This window comes from Coprinopsis cinerea (assembly GCF_000182895.1).
Source record: "Coprinopsis cinerea okayama7#130 chromosome 12 map unlocalized cont3.12, whole genome shotgun sequence".
Taxonomy (NCBI): Eukaryota; Fungi; Basidiomycota; class Agaricomycetes; order Agaricales; family Psathyrellaceae; genus Coprinopsis; species Coprinopsis cinerea.
The window spans coordinates 479192-500197 of record NW_003307533.1 but is presented as its reverse complement, the minus strand read 5'-3'; the positions used below and the strand labels follow the sequence as shown (position 1 = coordinate 500197).

Here is a 21006-nt window from a genome sequence, read left to right as displayed (position 1 = left end):
ATAGTTGTTTCCTTGCGGCTTCGAGTGAGAGCGTTGATCGGTCCAGGTCCGGACTGAACGTTCGTAAGAATTTGAAGCGCAACAGACCGGATAGGTCATGTTCAAGGTCGCCAGGAACTTCCATTAGGGGGGAAAATGATACTTTATCGGCGGAACTTTGGGAGTCGTCGAGGAGAAGGCGGAACATCGATCATGTTATCTTTGCTGGTTGGGGAATAACGGCTTGGTAACCTTCCTCGTTCTCGCATCAAGTTCGAAAACCACTAAAGCCAGAGCCCCTCCAGGTATCCATCGCCATATCCTCTTTCCGATATAGAGTTAGAAGTCGACCTCGAGGCATCAGTCATGACGACATTTTCTAGCCGACGAAACGTCAGACCCAGCGCAGTCGATCTATTTACAGGGTTGTACAGCGGTAACCCCAGCTTCAAATTGGACAGGCTCTGGGTATGCGATGGTTGCCTAAAGTACTTCACAGAGGGCTCCACGTACAAGGAACATAAGGCGAGTCGCGTTCTCCATCCAACCTGTTCGGCAGATGACATACAGTGATCTGATCCTTGCATTTAACAGGAATCATGTCTAGTCGAGAACCCCCCTGGAAAGATCGTGTATAACAAGAATCCGAACAGAATATGGGAAGTTGACGGAGCATCACGACAGGTAAGGGTCGCGTTACTCTCGTTCCTCTTCATCGACATGAGCAGACCCGTTATCAGCTTTACTGTCAAAATCTATCCCTGTTTGGCAAACTGTTCATTGACGAAAAAACCTTATTCTTCGACCTCGACGATTGCAAGTCTGCTTTACTGCCCCCTCAGCAACCATGAAACGATCCAGCTAGCTGACTGCTTGCTGTTAAGATTTTTTTTATGTTCTAACGATCTCGGACGCATCTAGAGAGCAGCTGGCTGGTTTTTTCTCAAAGGTATATGACCTTCTCTGCGAGACGCACTAATTACGTTGTCTCAAGATCATCATCTAGGAAAAAGCCTCTCAAGATGGCCATAATCTCGCTTGCCTTGCAGTGTTTCCTCCGTACCAGCGTCAAGGACTGGGAACCCTGCTCATTGAATTTAGTGAGCACGTCTCTAAACCACTGCAAATGACATGACTTAGTTTGGTGATCCCTCGTCATTTCACAGGCTATGAGCTGTCCAGACGGAACAACCAAACCGGTACCCCGGAACGACCGCTATCCGCCCTTGGGCTGAGAAGTTACATGTCATACTGGGTGGCGGCCCTCATCCGATTCTTTAGGTATACCTTCCCCCTTTAGGACGTGTCTGTCTGTTAATGTACTTGTCCAACTAGATGCGTTCTGGCCCTTCCCTCATTGGAACCACAATCCAGCGCTCTCCAGCGACCAGTGAGAGTCGTTCATGGTGCGTAGACCAAGACCTCGCTAGCAGATACAGGCTCGATGTCATTCTACCAGGTATCCATAGAGAATTCTCCGCAGGACGAGATGGACCCCACGTCAATATCAGGTGTACTCTTGCTGACATCGCAAAGGGAGCCAACTTGGAGGTTCAGGACACTCTTTTTGCACTGAATGAATGCGGGCTACTGACACGGCGAATGGAAGTCAACCAAACCGTGGAAGAGATCGTCATAACAAGCGATATGGTGGAGAAGGTTGCGCGTGAACGGGGAGTGAAGCCAATGAGGATAGATCTACACCATGTTTACGTTTAGATAGCGGGGCTTCTCGCTTACCTTACCCTGTGGACATATCTCCGAGTTTGTTTGGACGTCGCGATCGTCGGTGATTAACACGGAAGCCGACGAACAAAGTAATAGATCTGTTTTATAAGACGGCCCTGTAACGTTTCTGGCGCCCATCCCTTTCACACCATGTACTCGCTTGTGGACCCTGTCATTCGCGTTGCCTTCACAGAAGACCCTCCTTTCAAAGACGTCGTCGTCGTTCGAGGTGTCCTTGCAGAACCGAATCAAGAATCTCTCGAAGTAGTTGAAGTTCCGCTCCTCAGGTTCGACCAGTCGAATACGGAATATCCAGCTGTCGAGACAGTCGTCGGTGCTACAGCCCTGCTTAAACAAAAGAACATCACGATCCTCGACCAGGACGGCACTGAATCCGATTATATCGTCTTCTACCAGGAAGGAGGCAACCTTCCGAAGAATCTGGCTCTCACCGAACGCTACGCCTCGTCGCCAGTAGCCGGCGCAGTCATCGTCATGAAGTTCTCTCGAGGGCTCAATCCAAGATTTGTCCACGTCTTTGAAGACAAGGGTCCTTTGCAGGATGGTGGTATAAAGGCTTTGGATACCGTGCTCGAAACGTAAAGTCCCACTCATGATCAGCTATTTCTCTTTGATTCCAACCAGACCCTTGACCCCGCCTCAGGTTTCTCGAGCTCAAAGGAAAACTACCAGCCACTCGGAAGCCAGAGGCACCCAGGTGAAGTGCATCCCGAAGAAGGGAGTTACCGCAATGCTCTAAATGTCACCCTTTCAGGATTATCGCAAGGGCGGGAGCCGGGCAAGTATGACTTAGGTCTAAACAGTAGACTCATTTGATGTTCGATAATGACTACGAGAATCTTCCTTCTTTGCCACCATGGTCATCTCACTTCCTTTATAATTACGATCGCGATTGTCGACTCTTTGAGGCCCGCGCTTGGTTACCATGCAAGCCACAAAACTGCAACACAGCAATACCGTCTTCCTTTGAATTCAGGTGGCATCGCGACGTGGCTACCTTTGACAAAGACGGGGGAGGGAGGGAAATTACGATATAAACAGTCCTTGAATTGGAAAGGCGTCCAACCGAAGCTACTAACAACTCGAACACCAACGATGTCTCAAATCACCTGGTGAGTTGTGTCAACTGGCCTCGTCCTGGCAGTGATCGGCGCTGACACAATATGCACGCACCTCGTCAGGATTTTGAACCTCGAACCGGGACGCGTTTACGCCATCACCCCTCGCTTTGGCCCCTTGACTATTACCAATGCGGCCACCTCATTGAAAGTAGTGAACAAGCGTTCCAGGAGCGCTCTCGAGCTCGCTTATCTCCCTGATGGATCCAGCGAGGAAGTCAAAAGCACCATTGCATCTTTCACTGTTGGATTCGTCAGTCTCTATTCCTGATTCCCCTGCCCTGCTGTACTCATTCCAAGTCAAGAGCGACCATGCCAAAATGGAAATTCCCCTGGAACGAGCAAAGAAATACTCATTGGAAATTCTTGGCCCAAAGTGAGCGATAACGGCACCTCCCCGTACTGTTTTCGTCTATCTAACACTCATTTCTAGCCCAATCGATGTGATGGGACTCGTTTCCGGTGAGTGGTCGCTCTCTAGTCGGTCGATACTGTCTAATATTTATCTTCCAGTTGAGAAAACTTTGAAAGGCCCCCCAGTGGAAGCGAAAATCTTCCCGACAGGTAATCTCTCATGAGCATGCAGGAAGACGCACCTTGCTGAGCTAGTTGACAGGCACCAAGGTTTTGGGCAACGCGAAGCCCGGAAGGTCACTGCGTCCAGAAGGCAGTGCTTTGCTGTCTTCGACGACCACCGGAAAGCGCAAGAACCCTCCCGCTGCCGCCAATGCCCCCAAGAACGCTGCGGCGGCGAGTGCGAAGAAGCCTCGGGCAGTTTCATCTGTCCTCCAACCTGCACCTAAAGCCAAGGCGAAGACAGGCCGAAAGTAGAATACACTGCATTGCTGTTTGACATAGCCCTTTGAATGAAATGAGATCAAAATGAGATCAGAATATTTACTCGACTGTTGTGACTGTGACAAGACTGTCCTTTGTTTTCGAGTTGTCACGCCGCCTATATATATAAGACATCATGAGTAAAGCACCGTCGAGAAACCATCGTCAGTACTTCCCCTTTCACTACCGTCATGAGACAAGGCGAGATTGAGCTCGAATCTTCCGGTCTTTGGTGCGTACATACCTTTCGAGATCCCTCCTTGGCGAACCAAAGGCTCATTGCGTTCAATTGAAAGGTCCGTGGTCTTAGAACCGCATCGAGCAGTCATCCTCAATCTTGGGCAAGATTTGAAGATCTTCAACATTTCGTTGCCTCAACATGTAAATCTGGATTCGACTGGAAAACCTAAGCGTGTTTCGATGCAAATCGGATTGCGAGTGAAAGGCGACAAAAGTGCAGGCCATGCTATCACCCCCGTCAACCTCCTTCCTTCTGGGGTTCGTACATGAAGGGGCTAGGCACCAGCCTCATCTCGGCTGACTATGATTGCTTCATCAACCCCATAGAAAGAACAGGTCGAGGCTAACATCCATCTCACCACCCAATTTGAATATGTCCTCGAGAGTAAGAGTGAAACGTAGGTCTACCCTTCCAACTGCGGACTCTTGAAACGCCACTTACCACCCTACCTGACCAGGGCAATACATGTTATGGGCAAGTTTGAAGTCTCGAGGGAGGGAAAATCGGAGAAGACCAAAATGCGCTACATCGTTCGCAAAAGAGTTCGAGATGAGGAAGACGAGGGAGCCAACGGACAGGAGGAAGCGGCAGGCGCTGTTGATGCTGATCATCGGTGTGTGACGCTAGCCTCTTACCATACCTCTTGCTCACGAATAAGGCAGTCCGCGTAGGGCTTTGACTGCGGAGGGAACTCAGGATACTCTTTTGGTAGAGGGAAGTGAGGCAGGAGCTTCTGACGCTGGTAATGATCAAGACTTGGTTTTATTCTCGCTGCCATGCGGAGGTGGCTCCGGAGAGGAACAAGTAGAATACGAAGAAGCAGAGACAGCTAGACTTCTTCAAGCACGGGACGAGGATGAAACTGACGAACAGGCAGAAGGGGATGAAGAGGGGGATGAAGAGGAGGAGGAGGAGGAGGGAGGAGGAGGAGGAGGAGGAGGAGGAGGAGGAGGAGGAGGAGGAGGAGGAGGAGGGGGTGGTGGGGGAGGGGGAGGAGTGAGGGAGGAGGACGGGAAGGGTAGTAGGTGTCATGGGACAAGGAATTCATTGGTTCCATCTCATTACACAAGTTTCCGGAATTGACATTTCGTAAATGCTTGATACTATGCTCAAAAGGGCTTCCCAATATGTTATCTGTCTAGTTTTTGTACAATCAAATTCGAACATCGATGGAATTTGTTATCGATGAATATTCATTTTTCGTTTTCTTCCCTCAACTCAACTTCAAACTCGTCCTCTACCATGAATCGCGCGGGGAAGCGGGTAGGGCCCTCGCGGTCGAAGTCTCAGCCTAGTCGTTCTCCGCCTCATTTAACCACACCATCCAGTCGCAACGAAGTCCTTCCAAAGCCCAAATTCCATTGTGTCTGCTTGGAGTGCTTAACGGAGACTCCGGAGGTCAATCCAGAGACCGGTTTGCCAGGGAGAGGGCGTTGGTTGGAGGCAGCAGAGTGGGAGAGACACCAACGACGTCAAGAACGACGAGAGGTGGTTGCACATACCCTCGACGATGCCCGATTCGTGCGAGATCGAAGCACGGAGGGCAATTCCCCCACTCTCTCCCGACAATCCTCTTACGAATCGATTTCATCGGTAAATTCTGAAATTGGGGAAAGTCCTCCCGCCCCTGCCCATCCCCAGAAAACCCCTCCTACCAGGAAGGTAAACTTTCGTTTGTCCGCTCTCGCCAACCAGATTCACGATGCGCGTAAAATTGCCAAGGACGAATCGATTATCTTCGCCATTACACCAGACCCCGATGTCTATTCTCGACATTTCATCAATGGTGCCTCCGAGAGCGACATGGTCAAGGTCTGCAAGCTGGACCCATCCCGCATGACGAATTCGGTTCTGATCGGCTATCAAGAAGCGCTAGCTACAGCACGATCAGAGGCCAACCGATACATCGACTCCCGACACCCTCTTGTCCGCCAAAGAGCCAATGGTTTACTGGAGAAGGTCAATCGAGAAAGCACCAAGCTCCGCAAAATACTCTGGAAGGAGTGGCTTCGTCAGAGATCTGTCAGAAAAAGGGAGTACGTTGTTACCACGGGTACGTCTACCTCAGATTCTGACAATTGCAAGGCGGCTAGGCTAACCTCTACCCTTATAGACAGGTTTTACGGACGCGCTTTCCAGTATATGCACTCCCTCGTTCTCGGTCTTTACCTCATGGTCGCCACCCTCCACTATCTGCCTGGCTTGTCCCTTAACGCTTGCGGATTTGTTCTCCGTTGCCTCTCCCTCGTGCTGAAGGCCTTTGCAACTCAGTGCGAGGATCCAGAGCTAAAAGCGGCCGCTGCCAAAGGGCTTCCCGTCGATTTCCGCACAGTTTCCCGCATCCTAGAAGTCGAGCCATCATACCGTGCATACGTCACCTGTCCCACCTGCTGCAACATTTACCCTCTGGAAACTATCGACGGCGTTCCCCTCCCGAACCATTGTACCTATACCTTCCAGGAAAATCCTGCGATACTCCACTGCGGAAAAAGAGAAAGCGTGCTGTTGGAGAAATCCAGCTTCCGGTTCGAGAGTTTCTCTACCAAGATTTCAGCAGCTATCTCGCTCGTCTCTATTCACGACCCGATTTGCAGCCCTATCTCTACAAAAACCCAATCCCTTCTCACACCAACCCCCATTCGGATAATTGGGACATCTGGGATGCGCCTTGCCTTCGCCGGTTCCGTGGTCCCGACAACGCTATATTTGTGGACAGTCCAGAAGGGGAGAGTCACCTCATTTTCAGTCTCAACATGGATGGACTCAACCCTTTCGGAAGCCGGGAAAGCGGAAAGAAATCGTCAATCGGTGCGATCTATATGATCTGCCTCAACCTTCCTCCATCCATCCGCTACAACGTGGAAAACATCTATCTTGTCGGCATTATCCCCGGGCCTCACTCGCCTTCCAACGATCAAATCAATTACTTCTTAAAACCTTTGGTCGACGAGCTCCTCGCCTTGTGGAACAAAGGGTACACGCTAACGAGGACATCACGTTACGTTACTGGATGTCTCGTTAGGCCGCTGTGGTCCCACTGGTCTGCGATCTTCCCGCTGCCCGACAAATGGCCGGCTTCGCTCATTACGCGTCCACTTTTTTCTGCTCCGATTGCAAACAGAAGAAGAAGGATATCAATAACATCGATTATGAAACTTGGAAACCTAGGACGTGGGCGGAGCATCTTGCAGCAGCCAAACTCTGGAAGGACGCGGAAACTCAGGGTGCTCGCGACAAGATCAGAAAGAAGTATGGCGTCCGATGGTCCGAGTTGCTTCGGCTACCGTATTGGAACCCAACTCGGTTTACGGTTATCGACTCCATGCATGCCTTCTACCTGCGCATCGTACAACACCATTGTCGGGATGTCTGGGGTATGGATGTCGAGTTTGACGATGGCGACGGAATCACTTTCGACGCCTTATTGGAAGAGCCTTCAGAAGATGAGATGAGAAGGGCTTACGAGATCCTCCACCGTGGGACAGACCAAGAGCTGGGATCACTGACCCAGCCTGTCGTGCGGCAACTTTGTATGCAACTCTCTTTATCCGATCATAGGGCTTCGAAAGAGGAACTACTGGTTCAACTTCGTGATTATGTGAGTGAAATGTTCTTTGCCTGGTTCGCCTGCTCGCTCACGCTACCTTCAGCGCAAGGGTCTGGAAGAAGACTTCACCCCAGTTGATGCACCGGAAGAGCTGGGCGATTATAGCGACAGTGATTCTGACTCCGGAAGTTCGGGTTCCCCTAGTGCTGCCCTCACTTTCCACGAGGGATCGACTTTTAAAAGCGCCGAAGACATCGACCACTTCTTCCTTGCGGCTTCCAAGGGCAAACTCAATGCATTACGGAAGGCAGATCTCCTTCTCCTCTACCGCGCGAAGACAAGACCTTCTGAAGTGACATCGGTAGATCTGGGAAAGATGAAAAACCCACAACTGGTAGAACACATCACAGCTAAGGTGGGTTTTCGTTTCTTGTACTACCCAACTCGATCCTTACTGGAGTCAACAGAGATTCGAGTTAGGGATTGTCGATGAGGAGGGAAACCTCCTCTCAACCGCAACCAGGAAGGAAACCCGTGTGCTTGGTCGAGAAACTTTGGCTGAAATCCGCGCCGACATGCAACGAATGATTCATCCAACACGGATGGATACTGCGCATCAACATCCTGGGGAAAGGAAATGGGGAAAATTCACTGCGGACCAGTGGCGAGCTTTCTGTCTAGTCCATCTGCCCCTTACCCTTATTCGCCTGTGGGGAAACAAACCTGCTGACTCTATTGAGAGGCGACGCCTCGACAACTTCATGCACCTTGCTACCGCAGTCAAGTTAGCAACGTTGCGGAAGATCAATAGGACCACGATCAAACAGTACAAGTACCACATGCACGAATATTTAAAGACCCTCCTCGACTTGTACCCGAACACCAGCATCACTCCCTATCAGCACATGGCCCTTCACTTTGATTCCCATTTGGAGCGATTCGGGCCCACTCACGCCTGGCGATGTTTCCCCTTCGAGAGGTACAATTTCATCCTTCAGAACTTCGACCACAACCAGCGATCAGGTAAGGTCCCTCTACCTATTCCCTCATCGGCTGTCTACCGTTTGCTCATCAAAAATAACCTCAACAAGGTGACCTCGAGAAGACGCTTTTCGGGAAATTTTGCGGTGCCCAGAGCCTCCGTGCATACTTCCACAGCGATATACTCCCAGAAGGAGTTTCGGCAATCCTCGAAAGCTTCCGGCATACTTTCGAAGCAGAGACCAGAGGCACGAGGACAACCGATGTGTTGTACTATGACGAGGTGTATCGAAAGGTCGAAGAACGAGAGATCTGGGATGCGCGTCAGACAACTGAACTAACAGATGTCGAATTCGATCTCCTAAAGCAATGGGTTTCTGTTTACGACTGCGAACCATGTCGCTTATCCAATCGCGTCTTCGAACGATCCGCCATCACCCGTCTAGGCGACACATTCGCAAGCATCCACCATTCCGAATCCAATTCTGGCGTCATCCTTCGCGACATTCCCAACTATGAAAACGATTGGACTGCAGGACATATCCAAAAGATCTTTTCCCACCGGCGAACCCGTCAAAATGGTGAGGGGGTGGTTCAGACCTTTGCCATCGTCCAACACTACACCCCGCTCCAGGGGGAAGAGAGAAAGCAGGATGCCTATGAGAGGTATCCCATCTCAGGAGGCCGCGTTTATCGTAACAAGCTTACGCCCGTTTTGACTTTGGTCGCGATCGAGGACATCTACTGCCAATACGCCTCGATACCCTTCCACGTTGACGGAATAAGGGAAGGATGTGTTGCGATCCTTCCTTTGAACAAGGAATAAACCCAAACCCTCCCTATAACCAAGGAAGCTGCGCAAGTCGACTATAGAGCGTTCGTCGTGTACACGTACAGCGAAGATATCCTTGGGTAGAAGGGAGGGAGCAGGTGGGTATCTGATGACGTTCCTTCGAGGAGCTACGCGGACTGTATTTATAGAGCTCGCCTATACAACATTAATGTACCGTATCTTGGTGGTCTTCAATAAGACCGTCGATCGAAGGCAGTAGTGCATCGTGGTGGATAAATGGCAAGGGAACCTTGCCAGGGTGCACCCCTCGCCATGAGAGAGACGAACAAACACGTACAAACGAAATCGGAGGGTAAGTTTAATAAGAAAAGGGATAGTAGTCTGCCACAGTTCAGCTTTGTTGTCGATTACATGTTGCTTTGTTCATGATCACATCCTCTGACTCTGAAGGGCCATTCGAGAATCGAGAGATCCAGGGAAAAAGTGGGTTATAATTAATTATAAATGTATATGTCGCGTCGTGTTGGGTCCTTGACAACCGGATTAGCCTGACAGTCGATCGCAGCGTGTATCCTTCCAAGCAGAGATCTAAGTTTGAACAGAGAAGCCACACGGTGCGCGGTGTCTGTGGCGGAGACAACCATGGCCACTGTCTGCATGTTTCGATCTTATAAAAGAGGCTGTGATCGTCGTTTCTGTAAGTTTGCCACCCACCGACGACTCTCTTGAACTCACCAACATGGAGGCTGTTCAATCGATCACCAAGTTTCCGCGGCGTTATTTTAGTATGCGACTTACATTTGATGAAGACGAAGACAAGACATCACGAACTCTAACATTGCCCATCTCTCTGGAAGGAAGCTTCCGAGAGGAGCCCTCCGGCGAGGCCAGAAAGTCAGCCCCAGTTTCCAGTGACGAGGCGCAGGCTGTTAGCGGTGAGTAATTTTATCCCACCTTTAGTGATAATGTTTATGGCGATATATATTCATGCTCCTCTCGCCGTCCCCAGGCGCTGGCGGGAAGGAGTCCGAGGGAGCTGAGGCATCGAAGCGCAAGCGATGCGGCAAAGCAAAGAACATGGGATCAGTAGTAAGTGCAATTCGGATGCTATGCTTTCCTATACTTAGCATCTAACGTGGTTTAGGTCCCTCCCAACCCATACACCAGGGGCAAGCGCAAGCAACTCTATGGCAGGGGTCCCAGCGGCTCCTACTTCTATTATACCTCATCAAGTGAAGAAAGGATCTCCAGTCCCCCTCCTGTCGCCGAAGGCCAAAGTATTCCGGACAACTCAATTTATGTCCATTTTACGACACGCGCGGACAGTGATGATGAAGAAGGTTCTCGGAGTTGGTACTGGGATGGGGATGCTTGGGTCTCGGTGCGCCATGGGGAGGGTCGGAAATTCCCCCATGCGATGTTGTATTTCTCTATCGATAACCAGGACCGTGGTTCTTGGGTGGCGGACTCGACCCTTCACAGAGCAAGGCGAGGCTGAATCCCATCATTCGAGTAGGGTTTTGTTTTTCTCTTCAATCTGGCGCTGTATATCGCGGTAGTCTCTAGTTGAAGTGACCAGAGTTGTAAAAATGGCGAAATCGATGCATTCACTAAGTAAGAGGGTGCCTCAAGTGGCCTCGAAGGTACGCCTACGATTACAATTCGGGGCCCAAAAAGTACGATAGTGCAGACCTGACCCAGCGGTAGCATACAGGAAACCAGGTCGTAAACGTGATTCCAATGAAAGCCTGGGGGTATTAAGACACGATGAGACGGGCCCAAGACCAACCAAATGACACACTCACCGCTGATCCCCATGAGATACTGCCAAGGAAGCCATTCACAGTTTTCCCAAGGTATTCACCCACCAAAGAAAATCGATGAATGACTGCTGGATCCCGAATCATGCATAAGCTCAGTTCTGCGCATTGCTCTTCTAACAGCGGGGCGGGAAACGTTCCACAATGATTGGCGTCGTATTTCGATCGGCACGCAGCAATTTCGAAAGCTTGTTCTGCAATTAAGTAAAGGAGGTTATACCACTGCCGGTGAAAAAGAAACGCTGGCTTACCGCGGCGTCGCTGTTCGAAAAGGTGGCGAATGTCTTGGGCGAGGATTAGAGCTGTTTGGACTGCTGTGTATGCCGTCGATATGATAATGAGGACGTGGAATGTGGTCGTGAGCCTGGAAAATGATAGTCAGTGCCATAAAAAGGACCACATGTGATGTTCAGTCCGCTCACTTGCGAAGTGTGACCTCGTCCATTGAAGCTGAAGTACGTGAAGTAGGGGAAGTCGGTACAGTTATGTGAGTGGCTGGGATGGGAGACCGGACCAGTGGTTGCTTTTGAGGGCCAGGAAAAATCTGCCACCGCGACTGCACAAAGATCCTTTGTACTCAATGCAGGCCACGACGAGTTAAAAGGACCCACCTCATGAGACTTTCCGCACCCTTACCCCACCCAACCATGAAGGCCGATAAAAGTTCCAATCGTCCAAGCCTGGTGCGTCCCCTCCATCTGACCTTGGCTGAGCTGCTTCCTGACGTGAGCTGGCCTAGACAACTCGCATAGCGAACCTCGAATCACTGGATGAGGAGCGACGGAAGAGGCTGAAAGAGATTTCCAGTGACCAGAGATTGACGAAATTCTTCGAACAAGATATCACTGAGAAGGTGAAGCAGCTGGAGGCAAGGCTCACCAGGGTCGAGTCATTGAACACGAATCAGGATCGCCTCGTAAGTCCATCACTGATCACATGTTTCTCCAGTTTTATTAATGACACCCCACTAGTGGCAGAGGTTCAAAACCATCACACTACAGAATCGCCGGGAAATGACAATTCTACTTGCCGTGCAGACGATAGTATTCTCGTTGATAATCTTCGCTATGACGTTGTGGAAATCTTAGAGCAAGATTCGGAGCCAAAGATTCGTTTACGCCGTAGTGTTCTGGTTTATACAGGGAGTACTATATATGTTTTATATGTGCGACTGCGGTTGGAAGTAATGTACACGGATGGAGGCTATGCCATAGCTCGCTAAACCTCAGTGCGCGGTTTTTTGGTTGGCTGTTTATCTGCGAGAACCATCGGTCAGCTTGAGTACTTGAGTAGCAACTAGGCTGTATGGAACATACGCATTTCGGATTGAGCACGTTTGAGTTTATGACGAACTGGAGCCAGAAAACGTGCCAAGGAGATTACAGTCGGGTCTGTGTGTTGATCCATGGTGGCAACGAGATAAAAGCTATCACCAGGCCGCAACCCATCGGTAAGGATGCGGGAAGACTCAAGCTCTAGAGTCCCAGAGGATAGTCAGACACGGCGTAGTTAGGTATGACTACTCTCCTTACCACGATGAGGGGATGGGGGTTGACGCCGTCTCAGTGAGAACTTGGGATACGTCCAATTCAGCGATTCAATGACGTTGCCGGATGCCTCTAGTTTTTCCACTTCCTCCTGGAGCACCACATGGGAAGAAACAACCCAGTCCAACTGTTGATTAAAGCAAGTTCGAGAGATACGGTTAATCCCAGGTGGAGAAGATCCGTCGAGGCTGTCGTCGGCTGCGTTGACCAGAGTGATATAACGACGTAGCGCGCAAATTTGCCAAGCAAGCATAGGAAAGAAAATATCGTGGAGGCCGTGAAGTGGGATGTCGTCATCCCCGCCTTCCAATGGGATCAGATCGACATTTGCGAGGAGATGGTCAAGAACGTCGAACATCAGACCACGTGTACGGATCGCCCCAATGCGCAAGAAGTATGGAACGTCAGTAAGGTCATACTGTCGACTAGACGAGTACGTCAATGGAGAAAGGACGTTCTGCAGTTCAATGGAGACGCAGAACATGAAGAAGTTCATGACATCTTCTGACGTTTCGAACCGGGGAAGGAAAGGATCCTCTGAGAAACTACATTAACGTCGTTTGTATACAGTGTGGATAAAACGCATACCTTTGTGTGTGAGGCCGCAGATAACAATTTCCCGATGAAAGGCGGCCATTAAACGCTGCATGAGCTCCAGGACAACGACTGGGTGGCTGTTGTTCGTATTGATGTGTCCTCGAAGCGTAGTGTGAACCATACCAAGGTGAGTTTCATGCAGCGTGGACGTTGCGATGAAGTGCCCTCCATGAACGATAGAGTTCTCCAGAGTGATGACCCGATGGGCCGTATTGGGGCGCATTATCCTATAGAGAGCGAAATTGTTCAGTGTCACAATTGGATTGGGATAAAAGTAACCCACAAAGTCGTGTCCGGCCCCAAAACGACGCCTTCCCATGCCCACAGATGACTATTGGGAGCGTCCACATCAAACTCAGGATCGCACCAGACTGAGATCGAGGAGGTAGTCAAGGGAGGTTTGGGGCGTCCAAGCATCCAGAGTTTCAAGCCACACTGGGGCGCTACAAAGGTCCCAAAGCCGTGTGCGTCGATATGAATTCCATGCTTCGCCCCAGTGGTGCCAAGCAAGCCCCAGCGTAAATCGGATATGGGCGGAAGGGCATTCGTTGCGAAGTGATCGCCGGAATTCGACTTCCTCCATGCCCAGAGCTCGGAGGAATACGGTTTAATCGTGCTCTCCGCCAGAGGGTCAGGATGGTTGAGGCTGTTGAGGCTTTTCCGATATGCATGTGGCCCAAGCGCGTTTTCAACCACCTGTCTCGCTGTCCCTGAACGGACGATTGTCTGAAGATCACCATCGACGGTCGAGGATGATTGGTCTGGGGGGTGCACTGATTTAGGACGACCAGGTACCAAAAACATAGGTGTAGTACCGACCTTGAATGTCCGTACGCCGATCCAGGGGTCCCAGACTTTCTGCAGATGTATAGTTGAAAGGCAGTGGTCGACGTTGGCAGTCGTATACCAGGATGTTACGAGTTCTGAGCGCGTCTTGGACTTCCCTAGGTGACCACTTTAAGAATTCGGCCTCGGGAATGCGGAAAATGCAGGAGGAGTCTGGGTCGTTCAAGAATCTTGGCCGTTTCCCATCTCCTTCCCTGTTGGGCTCCTTAGGTGAAACATAGTCCTCTTCGAGAGTTGAAAAAACGGCCTTCATCTCTGTTGCTTGGTCCTGTGTCTGTGGGAGGATGAGACAAGGGAGCAAGAGATTGGGAATTTACGTACATGAGCAAAACCTTGCCAGGTGTAGAGGTCGCCATTGGCTCTGTATAGTCTCGCTTCAAAGGGGGCATGATCTGTGAATTTCTGCTACGTTTCAGTTGAGGATTGTGATATATAAACAGGGGACTCACCGGGCTGGGTTCATCTATACGGAGCGTCTTTGTCTTTCTACCCTCTCTAACGGGGAGTTGTGATCGGGATTGGCGAGTTGTGGGAGGAACCCAGGCTTTTTCATCTCGGTTCCTAACAGACTTGAAGGCGGAGAAAATTGCATCGGTGGGAGAATGAGGGTGCGGGACGGCATCGGTGGACGGTGGGCCGACGGAAGGTTTGATTGGTTGTTTAGGCTCTGTATCGCAAGTCCTTGGAGGCTTCCTCGGTTTAGTGGGCGCTGAAGGGTCGATTAACGGTCCATCATGTCTCCCAGGCCGTTGGGGATTGCGACGAGGCGTCTGGTGTGTCCCCGTAGAATCGTTGTTGTCGTCATCGCCTGAGGGTTTCTGTAGACCTGGGTTGGCGTTCACTGAACCTTGGACGTCATCGTTGCCTGGCTTAATAGCCGGAGCTGGAGGTGGTTCGACATCATCGTCGCTCGAGAGGACGTCGATATCTACTTGGTCGTTTGTTCCACCCAGGATCAGGCTTTCAAGGATCATCTGGTCCACCTCATCGCCGTTAGAAGTAGCCCTGGGGTTCGGCATATGGGATTGGGCGGCAACAGCACTGGTGCTTTGATCCTGGTTAGCTGATTGCTGCTGCCGGGAAGAAGCGCTACGTGCATTATTTGCCGTCATGGCCCCCCTGGGCTCGCTCTGGTTGCGTTGCTTGTTCTTGTGATTTTAACGCTAGAGTAATGGAAAATGGGAGGGTAAAGGACTAACTTGGATGTCGGTGGAGGATGGTGTACAGGGCCCCAATACCTTGCATAGATCGAGCCCAATGGGAGTAATGGGCCACGACGAAGGGATCGGAGCTTCGACATGAGCGTTCCATAGTTGCCAATCAGGAGAATATCCAACTTGTTGACCTAGGGCTTCTCAGGATTTGAGCAATTATTATTAGGAGACGAACACGCACCACGAGCATAGAAATGTTTGCTTTTCTTCAGCTTCCCCGCCCAGTCTTCACGGATCATCCGATCTGCTAGTTCTTCCAAGAGAAGGTCGACACTGGCGACATCACCGGTAGCAAGTTTCTCGAAGGTGCAGAAGAGTGTACGCTCGCAGCTCATAATTTCAGGATCTTTCTGATTCCCGATAGCCTTTGATAACTGGGTCAAAACGATAAATAATGTGTATGCAAATGACACCGGGATGAACTTACGAGTAGCAATTCCTCGGGACAAATGATGTTTTTCTCGGACACCAGGAGGCACGGACATAGGGCAGTGAACGGAGTAAACAGGGTGGACAGCTGATACGGCATTCGCAGAGCGCGCACACTCTTGTCAGAGGACCAGATCTCGTTGAAAGCCTGCCTGAGGGCGGGAGAAAAGGACTGGTCAGCGAGGCCAATGGCCTTGAATCCATTTGGAATTTCGAGAAATCCCTGGATATTAGCGATAAAAAGGCGGTCATTGCAACAACTGACAAGGCTACTTACCTTAAACATAATGTTTAGATTGAGCGCAACGGCAGCTACATTCGCAACGACTTTCGAATATCGTGACGTGGACATGCCGCCGCGTAGCTGGAGCGCCAGTTGGCATGTAACCCTATCTCCCGGTGCCTCAACTCCTTCGAGTTCGGCGTCCACGCCCCGTCCCTTCTGTTTCAAGCGCTGTTGGACGAGTTTGATGAAAGCTTCGACTACTTGCGACAAATCCCCCAAGTGGGAGCAGGCCTAGGTTTCACATATGTAAGCGAGAAGCATGGAAATAAAATCAACTAGGTACCGGATGCTTGAGCCACCAATTTTGTTTAACGTGCCGAAGTACTTCCCGAGAGCCAGGACCTTTTCTATCTGCTATAACGTCATAATACTTGCTAGCGGAGATATACCTCAGGACGCGAATGGTAGTGTGGTGAGGTAGTTTTCCGTCCAACAGGCGGCCTGTGTTGGCTAGAGTCATGCGCTTACCGGGCGCAAGAGACGTGATATGGAACCCTTGCTCTAGATCATCGACAAGTAGATCATATTCCCGGGGGCAGAGACCATCCTCCTGTTTGGCGATTACATCGTCGTACTCCTTCAGCTTGCGGAGGAAGGGCTAGAAAATCGAGATATTGATCAAACGCGAGAACAGCGATTTATGAAACTACTCACATAGTATGGGGAATTAGGGTCGTATTCGTCGAGTTTGATTGAGGAGACGACGTCTGGCGTGTACCATGGAAAGAAAGAAAGAACAGTGGACTGACGCCGGATGTCAACGGTGCCCATCGCGGTCGGCTTTCAAGATTCAAGCTCAAGGCTATTGATGTTTGGCAGCGATCATATCGTCATCACGGCAAGTTCTTGCCTGGGTGAATTTAACCGTGACTCGCGAGCAGGACAACGTGACCAGCGCGTGACTTTCTGATGGCTCCGACTTCAACTTGCCAAATTCAAAAAGTTGAAATTCCACGACGAATCCACGATTTCAAATGACATATCACGGCCTCAACATTATAATTACAATATTCAAAAGTCAGGGTTAGTGCACGAACAATCCTTTCTAAGTTAGGAAAGTATTACATCGAGTTTATTACAGAAATAGGCCTTCAAACTTATAATAATCATCAGCTGTAGCCCTGTAGCCGGTTCCCCTGGCCATTAGGAAGACGATCAGCTCCCTCTGCAACTCGGACACCAGGGACCGAAGCACGTAGTTGGGTACTGGGCTTTCGTTGACTGTGGCTCGACACATTGGACACTGGTAGCGGAATATGTCTTCAGGATCCCTGCCGTTCTTTCTGATGGTCGCGACCATCTCGGCTTGAGTACGGGGACTTGTGGGCACCTTGATCGCGTCGTCATCTAGGAAGTCCTCCAGTTTCGTCCTAAACTCTGCACGGAAGGCCTCCCTGGTGCACTTGGTACAGAAGGAGTGACCGCACTGCAGGCTAAAGAATGGTTCAGCAAATGGGCTGCTTCCACTGTGTTTGTCGGTCGAACGCACCTGACAGCGTCTACTGGAACTCGAGCGCACAGTGCACAAAGGGCATTGTCCATGAAAATGTCGGTGATCTTCGAGCATATCATTTAACTTTGAAGGGACAAAAAAAAAACGTGTTGGGGCCTCACCCGCAAAGGCAGCGGCTTTTGTGGGGGAAAGAGGTCGGTCAGTGAAGGAAGGGTCGAGTCGCTCAAGATTGATGGAATGCTGGCGATGCTGGAGCTCCGTTCTGGGCGCATAGTTCGATTATGGAGATAGGTCCGGCGGACGACGGGTGATGGGTGCTGAGCGCGCGTTGCCGCTGCCTGAGCTGCCTCTCGCTCTGCTTTAGTGGAAGAGCGAGTGCGCCGAGTCGGGCTGGACTGTGTCGAGTTGGCTCCAAGAGGCTGCCGAGAACCATGGGTAGGACGTCGAGTCGGTGTCGATGTCGCTGAAGTACGAGATGCCCTTGTAGGCCTGGCTGGGCTATCTGCAGGAGTTGGGGGAAAGGGCATGTTGCCTAGCCGCACTGGATAACTCCACCTTTCAGGTTATAGCATTCAGAACGACCTTTGTCTCTTTCGACGACCTCCATGGTCAAGGTGGTGGTGTCTTTCTCCCACTGCGAAAGGGCTTTGCGGCAAACGAATATGCCAGTTACAGGATTGGACTTGATCATTTCCTTTTTCCCTTGTGGCAAAGCTGACAATGGCTCTGTGGCAAGCGAATATATCAGTTGTAGGATTGGACCTTCATTTTACCCCTGTTGCAAAGCCGACAAGGGACTCAGGGTTCATGATCGTGATCGCAGTTTGAACAACGTGTTTACATATACAGGGTGAGAGTTATCATAAGGGGTCAACGGTATTCTATTCCCGTTGTGTGGCTTGGACGTCGGAGCCGTGGCTTGGTATCGCTAGAGAGCCCGTACTTTCAAACAACGTGTCGAGTACCGGGGTCGTGGATATGTTCTGGCGGGCAATTTCGTCCAGACTTCTCGGATTTCGACCAAGAACAGTTTGTAGAATGATCCGACTTGCACTGACTGCCTGAATGTGTGAATGCGTAAGCGAAAATTTTGGGAAATCTGTGCGAATGGAATACCGCAACCTGGACGAGGGCAGCTTGTAATGGGTGCTAGGAAGAGCGGATGTAAGCGGGTTGAAGGCGGTGAAGTATGGACCTCTCACGAATGGTATGAGGCGGTTTATTAATGCATGTACGGGAAACTCGATCCCGGAGTCAATACTGTGCATGATTGGTCGTGGTCAGGAGGTTACTTGGAGAGCTGAAGCGACTGGAATCTGGCGTACAGCATGGAAATGACTGGGTAAGAGTCCGGGTTCAAAACAGATCCATACGTCGGGTTTCGATGGATTTGAGCCCTCATCCAAAGGGATCGTACGACTGGAGTTGGATGCGGATGGAGCTGAATAGCGGGTTTCCTAGACATGTTCTACGAAGCACTGACCAATCATTCCACTGAGCAACCCGGTTACGACAACGTTGGTCCACTGGTAATAGATCATGTCGTCTCTGATGGGACAAGGGTCCTGGATAATTTCGAATATGCATATACCTCGTATGACGGGTTAGTCAGTTCGATGTTCTCCTGGTTATCATCGTACTAACCCATGGTTGCGAAGAGGACGATGATAGTCCCGCTGAGTACAGATCTGTAATACGCGTTACTGTACCACAGCTGGAGCCATCTCGACATCTGTGCAAGGGGAGAAGTCGTCAGTGTCGGACATTAAGATCTTCACGAGGCGGTAATAACTAACGACGAGAGTCTCAAAGATCATCCTGGGAAGAGAGTTCCCTCAGTACCACTGTTCTCGAATGCAGTCAAAGCAAAGGACTCACGAACTCGCAACCTGGAGGAGAACCCTTGGTCGACATAGCTCTTCCGGGTATGATACGGAGCGGTCCAGTTCTTCAGACATGAGGACGGCTGCATCGAGGGCTGTAGCCGACAGAGAGATACAGAATAAAGCCGTCAGCGTAAGTGGTAAGACAGCAGGAATCCTAGTCCTGGTGTGCGCAACGAGGATGGCCAGTGTACACGTTATTGTCGAATGGACAAGATAGCCTGACCGTAGGGTACAGCTGGTGAGTATCCCGGTCTCCTCCTGGTTATGTTTTCTACCTTGTACGAAGACTTCTATCTATTGAATGTGTTAGATATGCAAACCGAAAGTTTTTAGATCGATCCACTGACCACGACAGAGACGAGCAGCTGTGTCTTGTATCCCAGTTTCATTGATACGTTGGAGAGGTGTTGTTCAGAATCGATATAGAGAGGGGCTAGTGCGAGCGACAGCTTATGTACAGGGCCCCAGCCTTGAGGAAGCGGTCAGGCCTGCACGTTCTCATCGAGGGGAGCTGATCATGAGGGTCCATCCAGTGAAAGCGGGAAGCTTAGGTGACACACGCATGGAAAAGCCAGAGAATCATGATTTCCAAGTTGAGTGACGCTTGGATTGTATAAGCCCAATTCAAACAGATATATTTACAATACGATTGATTAATAGGATACATCGCAAGTAGTATCACCCGTGTACATATTGTCAAGCCTGGCAGTCACAGCGAGTTCGGATGGCGGCGGGGGGACTGGAAGGGCCTTCAATCTCTTGAAAGCCGCGTTTGAGACCCCTAGCCGGTCCCATGGTAGAAACCTCATTAATAACGATGGCTACATCGTGAGGCGAAGCATCCGAGGACTCCTCGTGCTCAACGAAGGACATCTCTTCATCGGAGGCTGCATTTTCATCGCTAGTATCTGAGAAGTAGGAAAGGTCCCATTCGCTCTGCATGTCGACTTCGAGCGCCTGTACTTCAAACGTCGCTTCTGGGTCCAATTCACTTCGTCCAGCGTTTGATTCTGGTACAAAGGCGACATCGGTGGCCGGGATCGTGCCAGTGGCATCGAGGAGGAATCTACGGACGGAGGAGTGTGGTTAGTAGAAGATCCCCAGCACCTTTGAGACGCAAACCGACCTTTCCAACACGAACTTCACATGTTGAATCTCGGGGACAGAGTCCGAGATGGGAAGGAAGTCGAAGCCGGGAGCGACCTTCATGACCAGGATTGGTCCTCGCCAGATACTTTCCGTAAGCATTGCCGATACAGTCTGGTTAACAGGGGCTCTTGCAGATTGTTCATGATGATAAACGACGTATTGGGTTACCTCCCCCGAGACTTCCAAGACGCTGAGCTTCTTCTCCAGGACAAGGTTGGTAGAGCCAAGTATGAGTTCGAGTAGGGGGAATAGGCGTGTTCCAAAGTGCAAGGTAGGGACGTCGATCAGACGATATCCGTCAAAGAGGGGGTGAAGCAACAAGGCTCTTTTAGCCGATACCGTTATAAGCTCTCCCTCACCCCGACCGCGGTGGGAGGGAAGGCGGGTGGGAGCGTCTGAGAAGATGAGAGGCGCCATGGGATTGCAAAACTAGGTCAGCCATCTTCCCTGGAGTTATAAACCTACGAGCCTTTGTTGACTCGCATGCCACAGTGACAAAGGGCCCATAGAACGGAAGGGCAAGTTACTATATTT

At 50.6% G+C, this 21006-nt stretch overlaps 10 protein-coding genes across 10 annotated transcripts; 6 read left to right on the top strand and 4 right to left on the bottom strand.

Annotated features, from left to right (window-relative positions):
* Window positions 1-345: 345 nt before the first annotated feature.
* On the top strand, window positions 346-1698 carry CC1G_12384 (MOZ/SAS family protein; the record flags this gene model as incomplete). Its single annotated transcript, XM_001834712.2, has 4 exons — window positions 346-447; window positions 574-857; window positions 974-1079; window positions 1315-1698. The coding sequence occupies 4 exons, from the start codon at window positions 346-348 to the stop codon at window positions 1696-1698; spliced, it is 876 nt and encodes a 291-aa protein (XP_001834764.2).
* Window positions 1699-1857: 159 nt separating this feature from the next.
* CC1G_12383 (hypothetical protein) lies at window positions 1858-2310 on the top strand (the record flags this gene model as incomplete). Its single annotated transcript, XM_001834711.1, has 1 exon — window positions 1858-2310. One exon carries the CDS (start codon window positions 1858-1860, stop codon window positions 2308-2310), a length of 453 nt encoding a protein of 150 aa, XP_001834763.1.
* A 513-nt stretch (window positions 2311-2823) lies between these two features.
* CC1G_12382 (hypothetical protein) lies at window positions 2824-3677 on the top strand (the record flags this gene model as incomplete). The annotated part of the gene is made up of 6 exons (XM_001834710.1): window positions 2824-2840; window positions 2910-3099; window positions 3152-3222; window positions 3280-3308; window positions 3360-3410; window positions 3463-3677. 6 exons carry the CDS (start codon window positions 2824-2826, stop codon window positions 3675-3677), a joined length of 573 nt encoding a protein of 190 aa, XP_001834762.1.
* A 197-nt stretch (window positions 3678-3874) lies between these two features.
* CC1G_12381 (hypothetical protein) lies at window positions 3875-5017 on the top strand (the record flags this gene model as incomplete). Its single annotated transcript, XM_001834709.2, has 6 exons — window positions 3875-3915; window positions 3980-4181; window positions 4251-4321; window positions 4382-4537; window positions 4587-4945; window positions 4995-5017. 6 exons carry the CDS (start codon window positions 3875-3877, stop codon window positions 5015-5017), a joined length of 852 nt encoding a protein of 283 aa, XP_001834761.2.
* A 4967-nt stretch (window positions 5018-9984) lies between these two features.
* Window positions 9985-10743, top strand: CC1G_11258 (hypothetical protein; the record flags this gene model as incomplete). The annotated part of the gene is made up of 3 exons (XM_001834707.1): window positions 9985-10180; window positions 10255-10334; window positions 10390-10743. The coding sequence occupies 3 exons, from the start codon at window positions 9985-9987 to the stop codon at window positions 10741-10743; spliced, it is 630 nt and encodes a 209-aa protein (XP_001834759.1).
* A 157-nt stretch (window positions 10744-10900) lies between these two features.
* Window positions 10901-11510, bottom strand: CC1G_11257 (hypothetical protein; the record flags this gene model as incomplete). Its single annotated transcript, XM_001834706.1, has 4 exons — window positions 10901-10993; window positions 11051-11259; window positions 11317-11429; window positions 11488-11510. 4 exons carry the CDS (start codon window positions 11508-11510, stop codon window positions 10901-10903), a joined length of 438 nt encoding a protein of 145 aa, XP_001834758.1.
* A 202-nt stretch (window positions 11511-11712) lies between these two features.
* CC1G_15396 (hypothetical protein) lies at window positions 11713-12153 on the top strand (the record flags this gene model as incomplete). The annotated part of the gene is made up of 3 exons (XM_002910072.1): window positions 11713-11748; window positions 11805-11981; window positions 12037-12153. The coding sequence occupies 3 exons, from the start codon at window positions 11713-11715 to the stop codon at window positions 12151-12153; spliced, it is 330 nt and encodes a 109-aa protein (XP_002910118.1).
* Window positions 12154-12283: 130 nt separating this feature from the next.
* On the bottom strand, window positions 12284-16755 carry CC1G_11256 (hypothetical protein; the record flags this gene model as incomplete). The annotated part of the gene is made up of 14 exons (XM_001834705.2): window positions 12284-12321; window positions 12382-12540; window positions 12598-13149; window positions 13201-13436; window positions 13493-13970; window positions 14029-14329; window positions 14377-14457; window positions 14505-15197; window positions 15255-15400; window positions 15451-15643; window positions 15697-15921; window positions 15976-16215; window positions 16268-16582; window positions 16639-16755. The coding sequence occupies 14 exons, from the start codon at window positions 16753-16755 to the stop codon at window positions 12284-12286; spliced, it is 3774 nt and encodes a 1257-aa protein (XP_001834757.2).
* Window positions 16756-17059: 304 nt separating this feature from the next.
* On the bottom strand, window positions 17060-17964 carry CC1G_11255 (hypothetical protein; the record flags this gene model as incomplete). Its single annotated transcript, XM_001834704.2, has 3 exons — window positions 17060-17417; window positions 17474-17541; window positions 17599-17964. 3 exons carry the CDS (start codon window positions 17962-17964, stop codon window positions 17060-17062), a joined length of 792 nt encoding a protein of 263 aa, XP_001834756.2.
* Window positions 17965-18318: 354 nt separating this feature from the next.
* CC1G_11254 (hypothetical protein) lies at window positions 18319-20889 on the bottom strand (the record flags this gene model as incomplete). The annotated part of the gene is made up of 10 exons (XM_001834703.2): window positions 18319-18498; window positions 18554-18586; window positions 18640-18697; window positions 18763-18856; window positions 18921-19028; window positions 19082-19169; window positions 19234-19255; window positions 19316-19415; window positions 20037-20389; window positions 20450-20889. The coding sequence occupies 10 exons, from the start codon at window positions 20887-20889 to the stop codon at window positions 18319-18321; spliced, it is 1476 nt and encodes a 491-aa protein (XP_001834755.2).
* Between the last annotated feature and the right edge of the window lie 117 nt (window positions 20890-21006).